Here is a 14934-nt window from a genome sequence, read left to right as displayed (position 1 = left end):
TTAATTTCAGTGTATTTAGACACATTTGTGCTGCTAGCAGAATTGAGAGATGGAGTAGATCTGTTTCAAAAATTGAAATAAAGAAGTGTTCATACATATTTTGAAAATATGCAACTACTCACCCTATATCAATAAGACTGTAATGTTTGTAATATGGATTTCCAAAGTGTGACCCAAAGAGAGAAATAATTTTGATTTAAAGGTTTTCATAAATATGTCCTGCACTGAGTTAGTCTATTTTTAGTCTAAAAAATATATGCATTGTCAGTCAGTCAGACAGTGCTGTATCATACATTGATCAAAATGGCACATTTTCTTAATTAAACAAAAAAGCTATAAGCCCAAGTTTCACTTAATGTTTTCATTCTGCATACCAGGCAAGCAGAGATTCATTAAAATTGTTTCATAAACTTAGTCATAATAATGGGTTGCCTCATTAAAGTCTGGTTTTAATATTTGTTTTTTCTTTCCAAGGTACAAAGACATCATGGTTGAAGAAGTGTGGCAATTCAAGTGCAATGCTGCATGGATGTATGAGACTTGAAAAAGTCTCATAGCAAAAGGGTTGAAGGCAATTACAGAGTCATTTAAATGAAAGGAATATTCAGAAGCCTTATTTTAAAATATTAATATTAATCACAAATGTTGGTGAGCTTCAAAACAACCACCTTATAGTCATTAAGACATATGTATATTCCTGTAATTTTTTTGCTACCTCATGTACAACCCCCACAGCCTCTTCATTGAATTCCCAGATCGGATGACTGAGCCCAAAATTCTGCAGTTTATTCAACTGGACTGTGGAATTTCTGTTGAGGGAACAAGACTGTAGCAGCTGTTGGGTGACTCTAGCATGGAAGGCAGCACTTCTGCACTTGGGAACGGTACCTCCTGTTTACAAACACTACTTACATACATGTTATTTGGCTGCAGTCAGAAGAAAAAGCAGAGCTGGTTTTTCTTGTTTTGTATGTATATATATCGGTCTTGATGTAATGACAAGCCCGTAGCAAGGAAGGAGGGGAAACCAGAACTGAGGCTGGGCTACTAACAATGAAGGAAGGCTTCCTGTCCTGTTAACAGTCAGCCAGATGCAGAATGACTCTGATTTATCTATGACAAGCCTTTGCAGCCAGAAGCCAGATCCCAATTCTTCTGTTTTGATTTCATTACTTACAGTCATGAATTTGAAGAGCCAGCTACTGAGTTATTCCTGTGTCTGTAAGATTTTTATGCCCCTGTCTGAGATGGCAGTCAGCAATATGAGGAAATTTTGTTCCCAAGACTCTTAGAGAATTTAACTATGCTCTCAGCAATGCTGGTTCTTAAAATAGGAACTGATAGGAGGAGAAATTTGTTGTACATCATGCCATCCATACTTACCATGTCAGAAAGTATTTGTAAAGACTTCACAGAGGATTTTTTTTCCATTACCAATTGCTCCAATGAACTGTTAGCACCTACCAGCTGCCAGATAGTGTTTGAAAAAATAAAATTCCTGCAGAGGACTGTTATCTTCTCCTGGAGCTGTGAACGACATTTCAGCTCCTGCCATAACAACGTAGTAGAAACAAACATCCCTTTGGCTGAGCCATTGAAGTTTACTGCTTTGGTATTTTAAGCCAAAAATAAACATCATGACTTCCGGTTCTCCTGAGCAATATTCAGTTTATATGCACCAATTTTGAACTGGAAGAAAATAGAGGTAATTTTGCTGTTTAGTGCCATTCTGGGATGCTGATTACCAAATCATAGCTGTTAGCAGCTCTGTGCCTAGATTTCTCCTCACCTTTTGATAGTCTTCTTAAGCCATCTTGCAAAGTAAGCTGACATTTTGAGAGCTTCGCATCATTCCAGAATGATACCTCATGGATTTCCAAGTGTCTGACTGGTGTATTTTAAAAATGTCCAATTTCCCACTTGCATTTTAAATTTCAGTGTTTCCATAGTTTCTTTCAATCAAGCATCCACATGGCTGATAGCCTGATGATCTGGGAACCATAATATCATTTAAAACCTACTCCTCTTAAACATTTCCTCTCTCACATCTCACAAAGATGTTGATGAACAAAATCTGACTAGCTCTTGGAACTGTTTTGGATACACAAGGTACTGAAAAAGTTTTTAGAGTACTAACACACCAATATAACATAATCCTTTACTGTAATCACTGCTGTTCCATGTGTCAGTTACAGAGGTACTGTGCAAAAAAGAAAGATAACATCTGTCTGGAGCACTGCTAATAGTACTTTGGTTAATGAGTTTGTGCAATCCTTCCATCACAAAACTTAATCAATACATATATGTGCATTTCTAGGATTTCAGGCTCAATAAAGGGGGTTTTTATCATGATTGTTAGTGTTTGCTATTTATTTTCAGTGGTTTTAAAGGCAGAAAAATTATTTCTTTACATTTTCCAAATGCAAGCTGTGCGAACAAAAGCACATCAAGAGTTTTGCCACAGTAGCTAAAAATGCTCAGTGCTAAGCTGTGCTATTTCTGCTATTTTCCAGCAAGCACATGATGCAGAAAAATTATTAGTACATGCAAAATGCCAGATAGCTACTTCAAAACTGCCCAGTGATTATGTGATTAATTGAAACTGTTTTGTTACTACATTGTCTATCATACACATGAAACAGAATTCACTGCAATTAGAAAGCACATGGCAACAATACAGTAAAATTGCCCAGTGTAACAAGATGTGGATTTGTATAGAGAGCTTGTGTACAGAGGTTAACAGAACTGCTGAAATTGTAACCTGCAATTAGGCCCAAGAGAGTTAGGGGACGTGGGAGTGGGAAGAAGGGTTGGAGCTGATACAGTTCCACTCTGGAGGAAAGAAGGGCAACTTGTATCAAGCTGAAGATTTTTCAGTGATTCTTACCACATTATGCACAACACCAGTATCTTCGTTGAAGTTTCTTGCATGATTTCTTTAGACACTAAAGAGTGCTGGAAGGTACCTATGTACGTCATCCATTTATTACCTGGTTGCACTACAGTTGCTCTGCAGGCCAGCAGAAATTCTCCCTAGTGCACCTTGATTTTTGATCTTGAAATGATCTTTCAAAATGCAGTACAGTGAATGTTCTCTGAAGGAAGGGCTTGTATCACAGAAGATACCACAGAGAATCATGTTAGCTGTGATTTAAACATAAAACCACAAATGGGTCCTATAGGAAAGGCTTTTTCTTTTTGCAAAAGTTAATTATATAGTTTCATAGCTGAGAAGAGAAAGCAAGTTAAGATTTCTATTTACCATAAGCAAACTCAGGTAGAAGTATCAGCGCAACCCCTAAAGTAAATAGGTATAAAAACTGAAGCTACTTGACAAATTGGCTACACCCACTCCATTATTTATCCAAATGGAAAAAAACAAAGTTTAAATTCTCAAAACATAACAATGGGGTACATATGCAAACCAGAAAAGTTAGAAAGTTTTGCTAATAACTAAAATTATTTATGCAATTTCTGTCATTTAAAAGTGTCACATGAAGGTGTCAGGTCATTTTACCCAACTTCTGCCCACAGCTCAGTTTAGCTAGCAAATAGTATTTTACACCTAAACCAAGTAAATCCATTCTTGCCAGAAACACTTAGAGCAGAAGAGAAAACATTAATAAAAATTTGCATGTAAGTAAACTAAAAAGAAGACACCTCACCTTTCCATGCGCACTCTAAAAAGACAGAGTATCAAAAATGCAACCATGGCAATACCTCCAAAATATTTACAGTTGTTTTAGTGAAAACCAGAGTATAAGGTCTTACAGTGAGCTCTAATGAATAAAGGAGCTAGCATGTTCTGTGTTGCTTTTCTTGACCTTTGAGCTGCATGCATGACAACTCCCCACAGGAAGACATAGATATGTCCAAAACTTACATGCTCTAACTAGTATGTTCAATCCTCCAGTGAGCAGAAAACAAACAGAAGACAAGAATTACTGACAGTACTTTTAGTCTTTTTAGTATGTTTAACTGTGGAAATAATAATCTGGGGACACAGACTGTCATTAATAATACATTCTAAAATTGTTTGACCCTAACTAACTAGAAAAGTCACTTTTAAACTCACTTCAAGTTTAGTTGAATGATAAGCAGAAATATTTCTTAAAATCAAAACAACAAAAACCCCACAAAGAGCACTGTAGCCAGTAGATGGTGCTATGTTCAAGTAGTATTTCTGAAATATGCCATTGCATTCTGTGTGGAATCAAATTACTGCTTACTTCAATCATTTCTAAACAGAAAAGTAAATTAGCATTTGTTTTGGCTTGTTCAGAAGCACCAATTACAGATCTTTCAATGACTGCTTCTGGTCTCTTGCTCCTGACAATGTGAATCTTGTCCAGCTTCTCGTCACTATTACTGTCACTTTTGTCTTTATTAGTAGAAGTCAGTCTTTTTGGGAATAATACTGAGATATTATGCCTCTTTGTATTTACATAGTACTGATTATTTATTCTAAATTTTGGGTCTGGTGCAAGTAACTACCTTCCCATTTATTCCCCAGCAAACAGTATGTCACCTAAGGTATTCAACCTAACTCCTGAATTTCTAAATTATGGCATGATGTGGTGGACTGTGACACAGAATTACATCATCATCATCATCATCATCATTACAAAACTTCAGAACTTAATGAAATCATCTTTTTCCACACATGACAATTAAATTTTCACCAGCAGGTCTGAAATAGCCAGTGTATCCCAGCAAAAGCAGCACAAAAAAAAATGTGCAATCCTCTTTTGTTGTGCCCTGTCCCTGCAGGAAATCCTTCACAACATCTCTGCAGCAGGTTTCCTCTGAGCCTCCAAAGCAAGCACGGGAGAAAGCTCAATTATGCAATTGCTCAGAACAGGAAACAGGAGTCTCAGGAACTAAACCATTGCCTTTCAATTGCCCTCTGCATGCTTGGGCACCCTCTTGTAGAGAAGATTGGTAACTGAAAAGACCCCATTACCTTTGCCTCTTTGCTCAGTGGCTTGTAATGCCAGGAGAAACAGGTCCACCTAAGTCACTGCCCATGAGAGCTACATGTTCTGGTAGTTAAACACAGTTAAAATGTTGTTCCAGCAAAAAGTAACGCATAGCTAAAATTCTCACACACACACAAAAAATTCCAGTTTCATCTAGAAGACAATGAAAATAAATCTCTCAAAAAAATAAAAACTGATCTGAGCATCATTTGAAAAGTTCACAGATCCAGTTTGCATGTTTTGGCAAAACCTTCCTCAACAGTGCCATACAAAAGCCAGCACAAATGAGACAAGGAACAATGAACATGGGAGACTCTGTCCATTCTGCAGCCCATTCAAAAGGCTGCAAAACCTAAATGAAGCCAAACAGGAACATCTCCAGAAGACAACGTCAACATCCCTCACACATGTGATTTGTGACAGGCATGGCTGTTCCTCACTGCTAGTCTGCAGCCTCCCATTATGCTGCTCCCAGAACAACACAGTCCTGAATAGCATAGAATTATCAATGTCTCCAGAAGAAAAATTCATTTCCCTGTCTTACTGGGGTAAGGAAAAGAAATAACTGGATATTGAGAGATGATCAGATAATATGACCTGAGAAGTAGTCAAGATAAGGACTCTTAGAGTATCAGTATGGATTAAGCTTTTAGAAAGTAACTGCAGAATTGTCTGAACAAGTATTGGTGGGGGAGTGCTAGTTGTTGGGGTTTTTTAAAATACTGTTTAGCTGATTGAGATCTAGATCAGATTGGAGGCGGAGGGCATCCACTTCTGATGATGTGAATTGAGGGCTTTTTGTTTCATGTGTTTTAAAAAAATGTAATTATATAGCACAATAAGTCTAGTCAAAGGATAGAAAAATTGAAAAGAAGAGCATAGATCTATTCTGACTTGATTTGAGGAAAATTTTATTTCAGAGTCAGCTGTATCAACCAAGCATAATACTTTTGCTTATGAAGAAAAATTGAGAAGAGGAGAAAAGGTGTCATACACTGCACACAGTTGAATATTTGTAACAACTTTCTTACAATCAGCAATACCACCCTTTCATATAGAAAAGCATGTATTTAATATAGTGAGGACAAAAAGCTGTCTGAAATCAAATTACCATGTTTATTTTAAGGTCCTCCACTGCTACAGACTTCCTCTCTGTATAGTTACATTAAAAAAAATGCAGCTTATCTTGGCTGAAGTTGCTTCATTCCTTCCTTTTCTTTGTACACTGTGGCCCAGAGTATGGCAGTCGACATCTACACACATTTGGAGCGATGCATTTCCCTCCGTGCTGGCAGGGCAGTTTACATACAGCTGAAATGAGACACCAGATACACAGCATATCTTCAGCACAACACAGGATCATTTTTCTTTTTGTCTCACTGCAGTAGCAGAATTGTTCCCTGGTGACTGCACTGGGGCAGTATAAATAAAAGCATAATGGAAGAACTGAAAAGCAATGTCTCTCAATTTATGGCATTGTGGCCTTCACTGGAATACAGGCTCAGTACGTACGTCTAGACTTATTCATGCTCCATTTCCCTTTTAAAATACTATAATTTCTGTTCTTTAAGGCACAGGCTTCTTTTTGAGATGGATGCCCCCATAAAAATGAGAGAACAATAAAATTTTGTGCTGAAACTTATTCAAGCTAGTGCCTGGATCCACACCCATGAGGAAACAGTCACCTCATCCTAGCAGTATCTCACATACCTCCCTCCTTTTCCCCCACAAGAGCAGAGGGGGGCTGAGTGGGCACAGCTTCAGCTGTCCCCTGCTACACACCAGTTCAGCTGACAAGCCAGGGGCCACAATTTATGTATGAGCATGTACACAAAAGAAGTCAAACTTGATGCAGATCTAGTTAGTTTGGGAACTGATTACTCTGACATTAAGAACCTGAACACTTCTGCCATTACTGCAGCTGCAGGGAGCTAAGCATTCTATAAGTTCTCTGCCACTCCCACACTTGGCTTTTAACATCACCCTCTATCTCAATACGTCAATGAATATGAACCCATTTTGATGGTCAATGGGAATATCAAAATATTACTTGTTAATGTTTGCTTGACCATTAATATTGTAGAAGAACTAACACTAGCTGATTTAGTGCCACAGCCATGCCCACAGCCATGAGAAAATATCAGATGTAGAGGACTTAATCTGGAGACCCTGCACCCACAATATTCAGTTAAAAATCAAGGTTTGCATGAGTTTTCAGACTCCCAGAGAGCAAAAAAAGAAACCCTTGCCTAATGTAGTCTCAGGATTATTGCCTTTAGCACCAGGCCAGTGCTGTTACAAGCATACAAGGCCCAAGAAGCGAAGATGAAAGAATTTACAACCACCTGCTTTTGTGAATCAAAGTTTGTGAAAATGGAAGTGGTTGTTCAGCAAGAGTGTCAGTACTAATCCTGATTACAGGCAGCTTTCAGAGTTCTAAGAACACATGGATTTGATTCTATCAACTTATCCTCAAAGTGAGTAGCAAGTTTAAATTTTACATGTCTATAAAATTTAATGAAGCTTCTAACCCACACCATTAGCTACTTCTGTAATTTTCAGTTCCTTATATTGGGGTCTCAGCTTACAAACAATATTTCAGAAATACCAACAAAACATACCAAGTAATTAATTGAACCAAAATTTGAATCTCTTTCAAAGTGAAAAAGTTATGTGTTTCTGACCAAATTGAACAGCCATCTACTCCTTACACATACTTGTAAGACCCTCAGTATGTGGAAGCAGCTCTCAGTTACTATTCTAAGATACTTTCCCTGGAAGCTTTGTTAGGCCCTGAAGATTTGAACACTTTGATTGGTAAATCAAACAAGCAGAGGAAAGGATAAATGAAAAATGTCAGAAGTCATTTACCTAAGTGACACGCTCTACCGACCCATCCAGCTGGACAGCTACAAATCCCAGGAGCCACACAAGCTCCATTATTCCGACAACCTTGAGGACAAATTGCTACAAGAAAAAGAATGGATAAGTCAGCAGGATTTATAAAACTGATGTAAAAGAATCCTGACAGAATGAAAGATTCAGGATGATACAAGTCAAAATGGCAAAACACATTTTCTTCTAGGCCAGATATTCAACTGGTATAACTCCAAAAGTATTTCCAGGAACATGGAAGTGGAGAACAAAAAATAGGTACTGTGTAATGAATCTTGGTTTAAATGTGAACAGTTGTACACTTTAATGCAAAATATTTTCCCATTATTTTATCTGTGTAAGTATCCATAATGTAGGTCACTCATTTCTGTAGTAATGCAATGACATTTCCATTAATTCATTTAAAATGGTTTTGTTACTGCAGTTTTAGAATTAATATAAATATTTGCATGAATGTAGATACACACCTTCCTGGCATCTTGATCCTGTCCAGCCAGAAGCACACAGACACTTCACCACTCCATTGACAGAGACGCACTCCCCACCATTCTGACAGCCTCCTTCACAGCTTACTGTGGAAAACAGCATACATTGGGCATTTCAGAAGCAGCCCAAGGCTTCAGAAAATTGTCTTTAAACAGCTTGTCTGGCATCAACTACTTGTTTTATCACATCTGCAGAAACTAAAATTTTGACTGTTCAGGGCAAGGCATTGTTCTGCTTCTCACCAATAACACCACCGTTCATCAGCTACACTACAGGAACTAACAACATGCATATTGGCATCAAACTTGCCAAATCACACTTGGTAAGCCAATAACATGTGGTGAAGGATTCATGTATTTCCTTACCTGACAGGACCTACGTGTTACAAGAGGAAGAAGAGAAGGGGATAATACTCTGACAAATAAAACTATGACTATAGTCAAGTTAAGCAGTGCCTTCCCAAAGGCCAAATACTCGAGTTAGCCTCCTCATTTTGGAATTGTTCTACACATCAAAGCCCCGAAGACCTCATTATTGAAGCGTTATTTATGCCAGACATACGATTAGTATCAACTGTGGAGAGCACAATCACTGTTCTGTACAATCAAATGCTTCCTTTCACAAGCAAGAAAGTATAATCTATACCACCTTCACTGTGTTGAAAAAAAACAACTATCCTTCACTGTAAAGATGCACAGTTTGGATGTCTGCTTGATAATTTGTAGATAAAATATCCAAATCTCTAGTTCAACCACAAGTATTGAGCACAATTTCAGCTAACAGATTTTTAGCACAAATACTGAACATGCAAGGACATGCAAGTCAAATCCAGCATAGCTGGAAAAGATCTTCAATATTTGTTTCCATATTACTTTGTCACACAATGTAAGTTAATGTATTTAATATTGATTGCATTTGACCCATTATGGTGACAGAGAGAAGTGCATGAGGACTGTGTGAAAGCAAATATTAGTCCAGTCTTCTAGAAGGGCCAAGAAGGACCCCGGGAACTACAGGCTGGTCTGCCTCACCTCAGCTCCTACTGAGGTAATATAAGGACTGGCTCTGGAAACTACTTCCAGCCTCATTAAGGACAAGGAAATAATCAGCCGGTCTTCATAGAGAGAGTGACCAAATGCTGGTACAGATTGCCCTGGGAATTGTGGAGTCTCTGTCCCTGGTGCTATTCAAAAGCCATGAAGACATGGTCTTCAGCAGCTGGCTCTAGGTAGCCCTGCTTGAGCAGGGAGCTTGGAAATCATGACCTCCAGAGGTCCCTTCCAACCTCGCAGTCTGTGATTTTGTGAGATTCTGTAATAGCACATTGCACCACACCACAAGTTTGTACATGTACAACAGTGTTTTCTTGGATTGCCTTTTCCAATGCATGCATATATTCAACAGACTTCACAAAACCATCAAAACTGATCTTTGCTACTCCTTCTCTGTCATCTCCCATTACCTCTCAACAATACATCACCACACATATCCTCAGTGACTGGCCCTCAGTGTTACCATCTTGCAGATACTACATAAAAGTTTCAACCACTTAATGCAGAAATATGTATCTACACAAGCCATCTCAATAAATTATTTAGAAAGAATCTGTTATAGAGCTGAATGGAATATTTACATAGCACATAAAAGGGTATTTTCCCAGGCAAAAAACTCACTCAGATTCTCACAACACATTTCAGCACGTGCAAGCATGCAGATCCTCTAGGCCATGCATGTCTTGATAGTAAGGTCAGAGATTTACAGCATTAAGGTCATTATTTCAAAGCGTGCTAGACCCAGGACTTGAGGCATCCTAAATTAATTCAGTCTGTTTTCAAACTCATTGTCTTTCCAAGCTACCACTTCCTTGGGTCTTACCTTTATGACAGTATCTACCCCCATACCCAGGAGGACATCTGCATTTTCCAGGTCGAAGGCACTCTCCCCCATTTTTACATTTTGGATAACATGTAGCTGTAAGACAGACAACAAAGAAAGGTTGGATAAATACTGGTGAATCTTACTAAAGTTACTACTTAAATACATGAGAAATTTGCACATTATTATATTTTCATCAGTTTGTCTTAATGTTTTTTAAGATATATCTGCCACATCATCTTACATTGCTGATAAGGTGAAATCATTTCCCTGTATGGGGAGGACTCCACTGCACTAAGATTTTAAGCACTCAAAACTAAGGAATATTTTGGGCCTGGACAGAACAGGAAGAAGAAAGACCCCTATTAAACAGGAACACAGCTGGACTGCCAAAAAAGCTTTTGATAACTGGAGAAATATCACAAAATAGGTGATAAGAAGAAATGATTCAATAAAAAGATGTTGCATCTTGAGAGGCATCATGTGATTCTTAAGATGAGAGAGCAGACTTTTTACTCTTTACTGGATTCCTATGTTCACCTTCAGAAAAACTACATGCTCTGTTCCTTATACCTCTTCTTTAAAATGTCACCAGAAGTCAGTCAGGATTTCTTTCTCCCCCACACTCTTTTTTTCCCCTTTTTTTTGCTTCAGCTGACTTTTCAGAAATCTTTCTGAAATTTACAGTGTTTGTTTAGTAAGCATCCAAGACAAATGTAACTTTTCTCATAACTCTAATAATCTGTTGTGAGAAAAGCATCTATGATAATCACAAATCCTGCAACTTTTTCATTGCTGACAGTTTGGACAAGTTTGATAAGGTATGAATAAAAATCTCAATTTCTCTCAAAATTCTAGTTAAATCCATTCAGATTGCAAATGAATTACCTATCATGTAGACTCTTTGCTAGTAATAATCATCCCTGAATCAGCCCTGCTCTTTGAGAAAACATTTGTTTATTCACACACAGGTTTTAGAAACCCATCTGTTTCTGGGAGTCTCATCTGAGTTAGCTGCTGGTGTGAGATGAGCTCTCTCTTCACATAGGACAATATGCAAAGCAAAGGAACTACTGACACTGAGTGATTTTTTTAGCATTTAATAGCTACAAGTTCTACAGTTGAACTTTTAAACAAGAAAATTAGAAACTTAGAAATGTAGCATGTAACATTGAACAGGTTCAAACTAAAACTCTTCTTCACGATGTTTACTTTTGCATATTAGGTGGCATTTTCAAAAAATACTTTGTCTATCCGTGGAAACCAACAGGAACAGACTCCACCCTAGCTTTACGTCTCCTACTGTGGAAATGGGATATACAAATGATTCTGTGTCAGGTAACATCCAGGAAGGAAACAACAGCACTTTTACAAGCACAGTGTATTCCAAATAAAAAGAAATCCAGACAATAACCTACTTTCTACACACTCTTTTGATGCTTTCGTTAATGACTAGTCCTGACTAATTGCACCTAGAGATACTAAATAAATGTTGCTGTGGCTTAGAATGCTGTCAAGACTCTAAAAGCATTCAAGAACCATCTGGATGCAATCCTGTGCGTTGTGCTCTAGGATGACCCTGCTTGGGCAGGGATGTTGGACCAGATGACCTTCTGGTCCCTTCCAACCTGACTGATTCTGTGATTCCTTAAATACTTCCCGGAAAGTATTTAAGCATGCAGTTAAAGCAGTAGGAGGAATAAAACACCAAAGCCTGTCCAGCGAGTGGCCTCTTACCCAGCATCCAAGCGGCAAAAAGCTCTCTATGGACCCACGGCCATGTCCAGCAGTGGGGTCTGCTTACTAAAGCGAGGTCTTCATGCTGGCTTTTGGCTGTGCTCCATCAGTTTGCTATCACTGCCTCGCCCTACCAAAGGGTGCCTTAACTCTCGTCTTCCTCTAGGTCCTTCTCGCCTTCTTTAGGTCCTCCCCGGCACCTCACCCCCCGCCTCTCACCCCAGATCCGAACCCGGTCTGCTCAGCCCTTCCCGCAGGGATCGCTCGCCGGAGGGCTGGCACGGCAGAGAGCGAGCCGGCGCTCGTGCCCATCCCTGCCGGCGCTCGGAGCGCCCCGGCCCCGGCGCGTCCCGCCCGCGTTACCGTGCTGGCAGCGCTCGCCCTCGTAGCCCTTGGAGCAGAGGCAGGAGCCGTCGGCGAGGCAGAGCCCGCCGTGCCGGCAGCGCGGGCTGCAGGCGGCGGCCGGGCCGGGGCTCAGCGCGCACAGCCACAGCCACAGCAGCAGCCGCAGCCGCGCCATGGCCCGGCAGGGCAGCCCGCCTCGGCCTAGCGGCCCGCTCCGCTCCGCTCGCTGCCCTCTCGGCCCCGCTCCTTCCCGCTCCTCTCGCTTTTACCCTCTCAGTCCGTTCCCACTCCTCCTCCTCCTCCTCCTCCTCAGCGCCGGCCTCCCCCGCCCGCCGCCCCCCGTGCCGTGTCACGGCGGGTGGGAGCCACCCGAGAGCCCGTGACCCCAGCGGGTCACCGTGCGACGGCACGGCCGGGGCTGCGGGGAAAGGAGGCTCTGGGGTGACCCTCTACACCCTCTACACCCTCTACACCTTCTACACCCTCTACAACTCCCTGAAAGGAGTTTGGAGCCAGGTGCGGGGGGTCGGCCCCTTCTCCCAGGCAGCCAGCAACAGGACAGGACAAGAGGACATACTCTAAAGCTGCACCAGGGGAGGTTTAGTTGGACATTAGGAGGAATTTCTTCACAGAAAGGGTTTCTAGATGTTGGAACGGGCTGCCCGGGGAGATGGTGGAGTTATCGCCCCTCATGGCATTTAAGGAAAGACTGGATGTGGCACATATTGACTTAGTGGTGGTTCAGTCGTAGATTGGACTCAATCTTCTCGTAGGCCTTTTCCAACTTGACTGATCCTGTGATTTTATCTGCGGGTCCGGAGGCCTCCAACAGCAGAGGACCAGCCACCAGGTCCAGTACCAGGTGTGTTGGACAAGGAGCCCACCTTAGCCCCTGGCCTGCCTGACACCCGCTGGCCCTGCCACCACTTCCAGCACAGCCCAGCTCTGAACTCCTGCCCTGTTTGAGAACCCACAGACTCTGATTTCTATACATTTCCATCTTTAAAGGTGCCATACGTGAATATCATGACATGATATTCAAAGGAGGGTTTCAGAGAGAGAACTTAGGGACTGAACTCACTGCCACCTGACAGAGAAGAAGAATACGGGTCTCATAGAATCATAGAATGGCTTGGTTTGCAAAGGGCCTGAAAAATCATCTGGTTCCAACACCCTGCCATGAACAGGCACACCTTCCACTTCAAAGTCTTATCCAGCCTGGCCTTGAACACTTCCAGGGATGTGACATCCACAACTTCTCTGGGCAACTTGTGTAAGAGCCTCACCACCCTCACAGAAAAGAATTTCTTCATTCTTCTAATCTAAATGTACTCTTTTTCAGTTTGAAGACATTTGCCCATGTCCTGTCACTCCATGCCCTTGTCAAAAGTTCCTCTCCAGCTCTTCTGTGGTCCCTTTAGGTACTGGAAGGTGCTCTAAATTCTTCCCAGAACATTCTTTTCCTCAGGATGAATAGCCACAGCTCTCAACCTGGCTTTATAGAAAAGGTACCCCAGCCCTCTGAGCATATTGACTGCTCTTCTCTGGACTTGCTCCTTGCCATGCTGTCTCTGGCAATGGCTCGAGTCCAATTTTGTGACAAAAGAGCAGTATATTTCAATTTGATCATGACAATGTTTCTCTTACAAAGAACACAAACACAGATGATCATAAAACATTTTTTCTCTCATTATTTCACAAGCATTTCCTATAATTTCACAAATTTTCCAGAGAAAACACTTCCACAAGACTCAGCCCAACAAAGCATTTTCAGATGAATTGGAATGACCAGTAGTGAAAAAGAGATTATAAGCACCTACACAAAGTAGCTACAGAAAAGTGAAATAAACTTCATGCCTTTGAAAAACTAAGGGAAAGCCAAGTCTTGTTGTCTACTGTGAGAGTTGACTTTGAATTGCTTTGCAAGTGGCATAAAGCATCTCAATTTGTTTTCCAGATGAAGCAGGAGTATGATTTGATAACTGCTTTCACTTTGATTGGAAATTAGAATTTGTGTGATTGCCTTGTTATGGACAGAATAAAAGCCAAAGGTACTTCTGTTGTAAAACTGGTTTTAATCCCTTTTCACACCTACAGAGTGTGGAACATACAGCTCATAGCAGCAGTAGAATGCAAGGCAAATCTGCTGCCAATAGCATGAGGTGCTGTCTGGCTTCTTGCAAAGGTTAAGGCACATATAAAATTATCTTTGCAAGACTGCATTTAGACTTTCAAGTAGCAAAATACCATTAAATAATTAAACAAGAATAACCTGAAAGTACAACACTGAATAATTGCCTAAAACATGCACAATTCCCTCTTGTTTGTGCTTAGGCAACCAAAGCAACATTTATAGGATACATACATTTGTCCTGTGCAAACCACATAGCAAATATCTTTTCAAGTAGTAATGATGAAGCAAAAAGCTCTGGTGATTTAATTACTCATGCACAAGTTGCCATAGTGTGTTGATTTGCTATCTAGAATAAGAATACCCAAACCCCATTCCCATTGCAGCTCCAGCTGTGGTGAGGAGAACAGGGTCTCCTGTTCTCACGTGCAGTATTCCTTCTTGCAAGGACAGGAGTAATAGGATTATGCAGTGATACCACTTTTA

The 14934-nt window shown here is 40.6% G+C and overlaps 2 protein-coding genes across 2 annotated transcripts in view; one reads left to right on the top strand and one right to left on the bottom strand.

Moving 5' to 3' along the window:
• VWDE (von Willebrand factor D and EGF domains) overlaps positions 1–3099 on the top strand; it is a 38368-nt gene extending 35269 nt beyond the window's left edge. Inside the window, exon 31 of the mRNA XM_038129655.1 lies at positions 475–3099. Within this exon, the coding sequence (XP_037985583.1) occupies positions 475–495 (21 nt within the window). The 3' untranslated portion in view covers positions 496–3099. The remainder of the gene's footprint in view (positions 1–474) is intronic.
• Positions 3100–5873: 2774 nt separating this feature from the next.
• LOC119697430 (von Willebrand factor D and EGF domain-containing protein-like) lies at positions 5874–12563 on the bottom strand. Its single transcript, XM_038128202.1, has 5 exons — positions 12336–12563; positions 10236–10331; positions 8342–8446; positions 7851–7946; positions 5874–6290 (listed from the first exon to the last, which is right to left on the bottom strand). Exons 1-5 carry the CDS (start codon positions 12490–12492, stop codon positions 6181–6183), a joined length of 564 nt encoding a protein of 187 aa, XP_037984130.1. The 5' UTR covers positions 12493–12563; the 3' UTR covers positions 5874–6180.
• Between the last annotated feature and the right edge of the window lie 2371 nt (positions 12564–14934).

The sequence above is a fragment of the Motacilla alba genome, chromosome 2 (assembly GCF_015832195.1).
Source record: "Motacilla alba alba isolate MOTALB_02 chromosome 2, Motacilla_alba_V1.0_pri, whole genome shotgun sequence".
Taxonomy (NCBI): domain Eukaryota; kingdom Metazoa; phylum Chordata; class Aves; order Passeriformes; family Motacillidae; genus Motacilla; species Motacilla alba.
The sequence above is the reverse complement of the archived record's forward strand: the minus strand, read 5'-3'. Positions and strand labels throughout refer to the sequence as shown.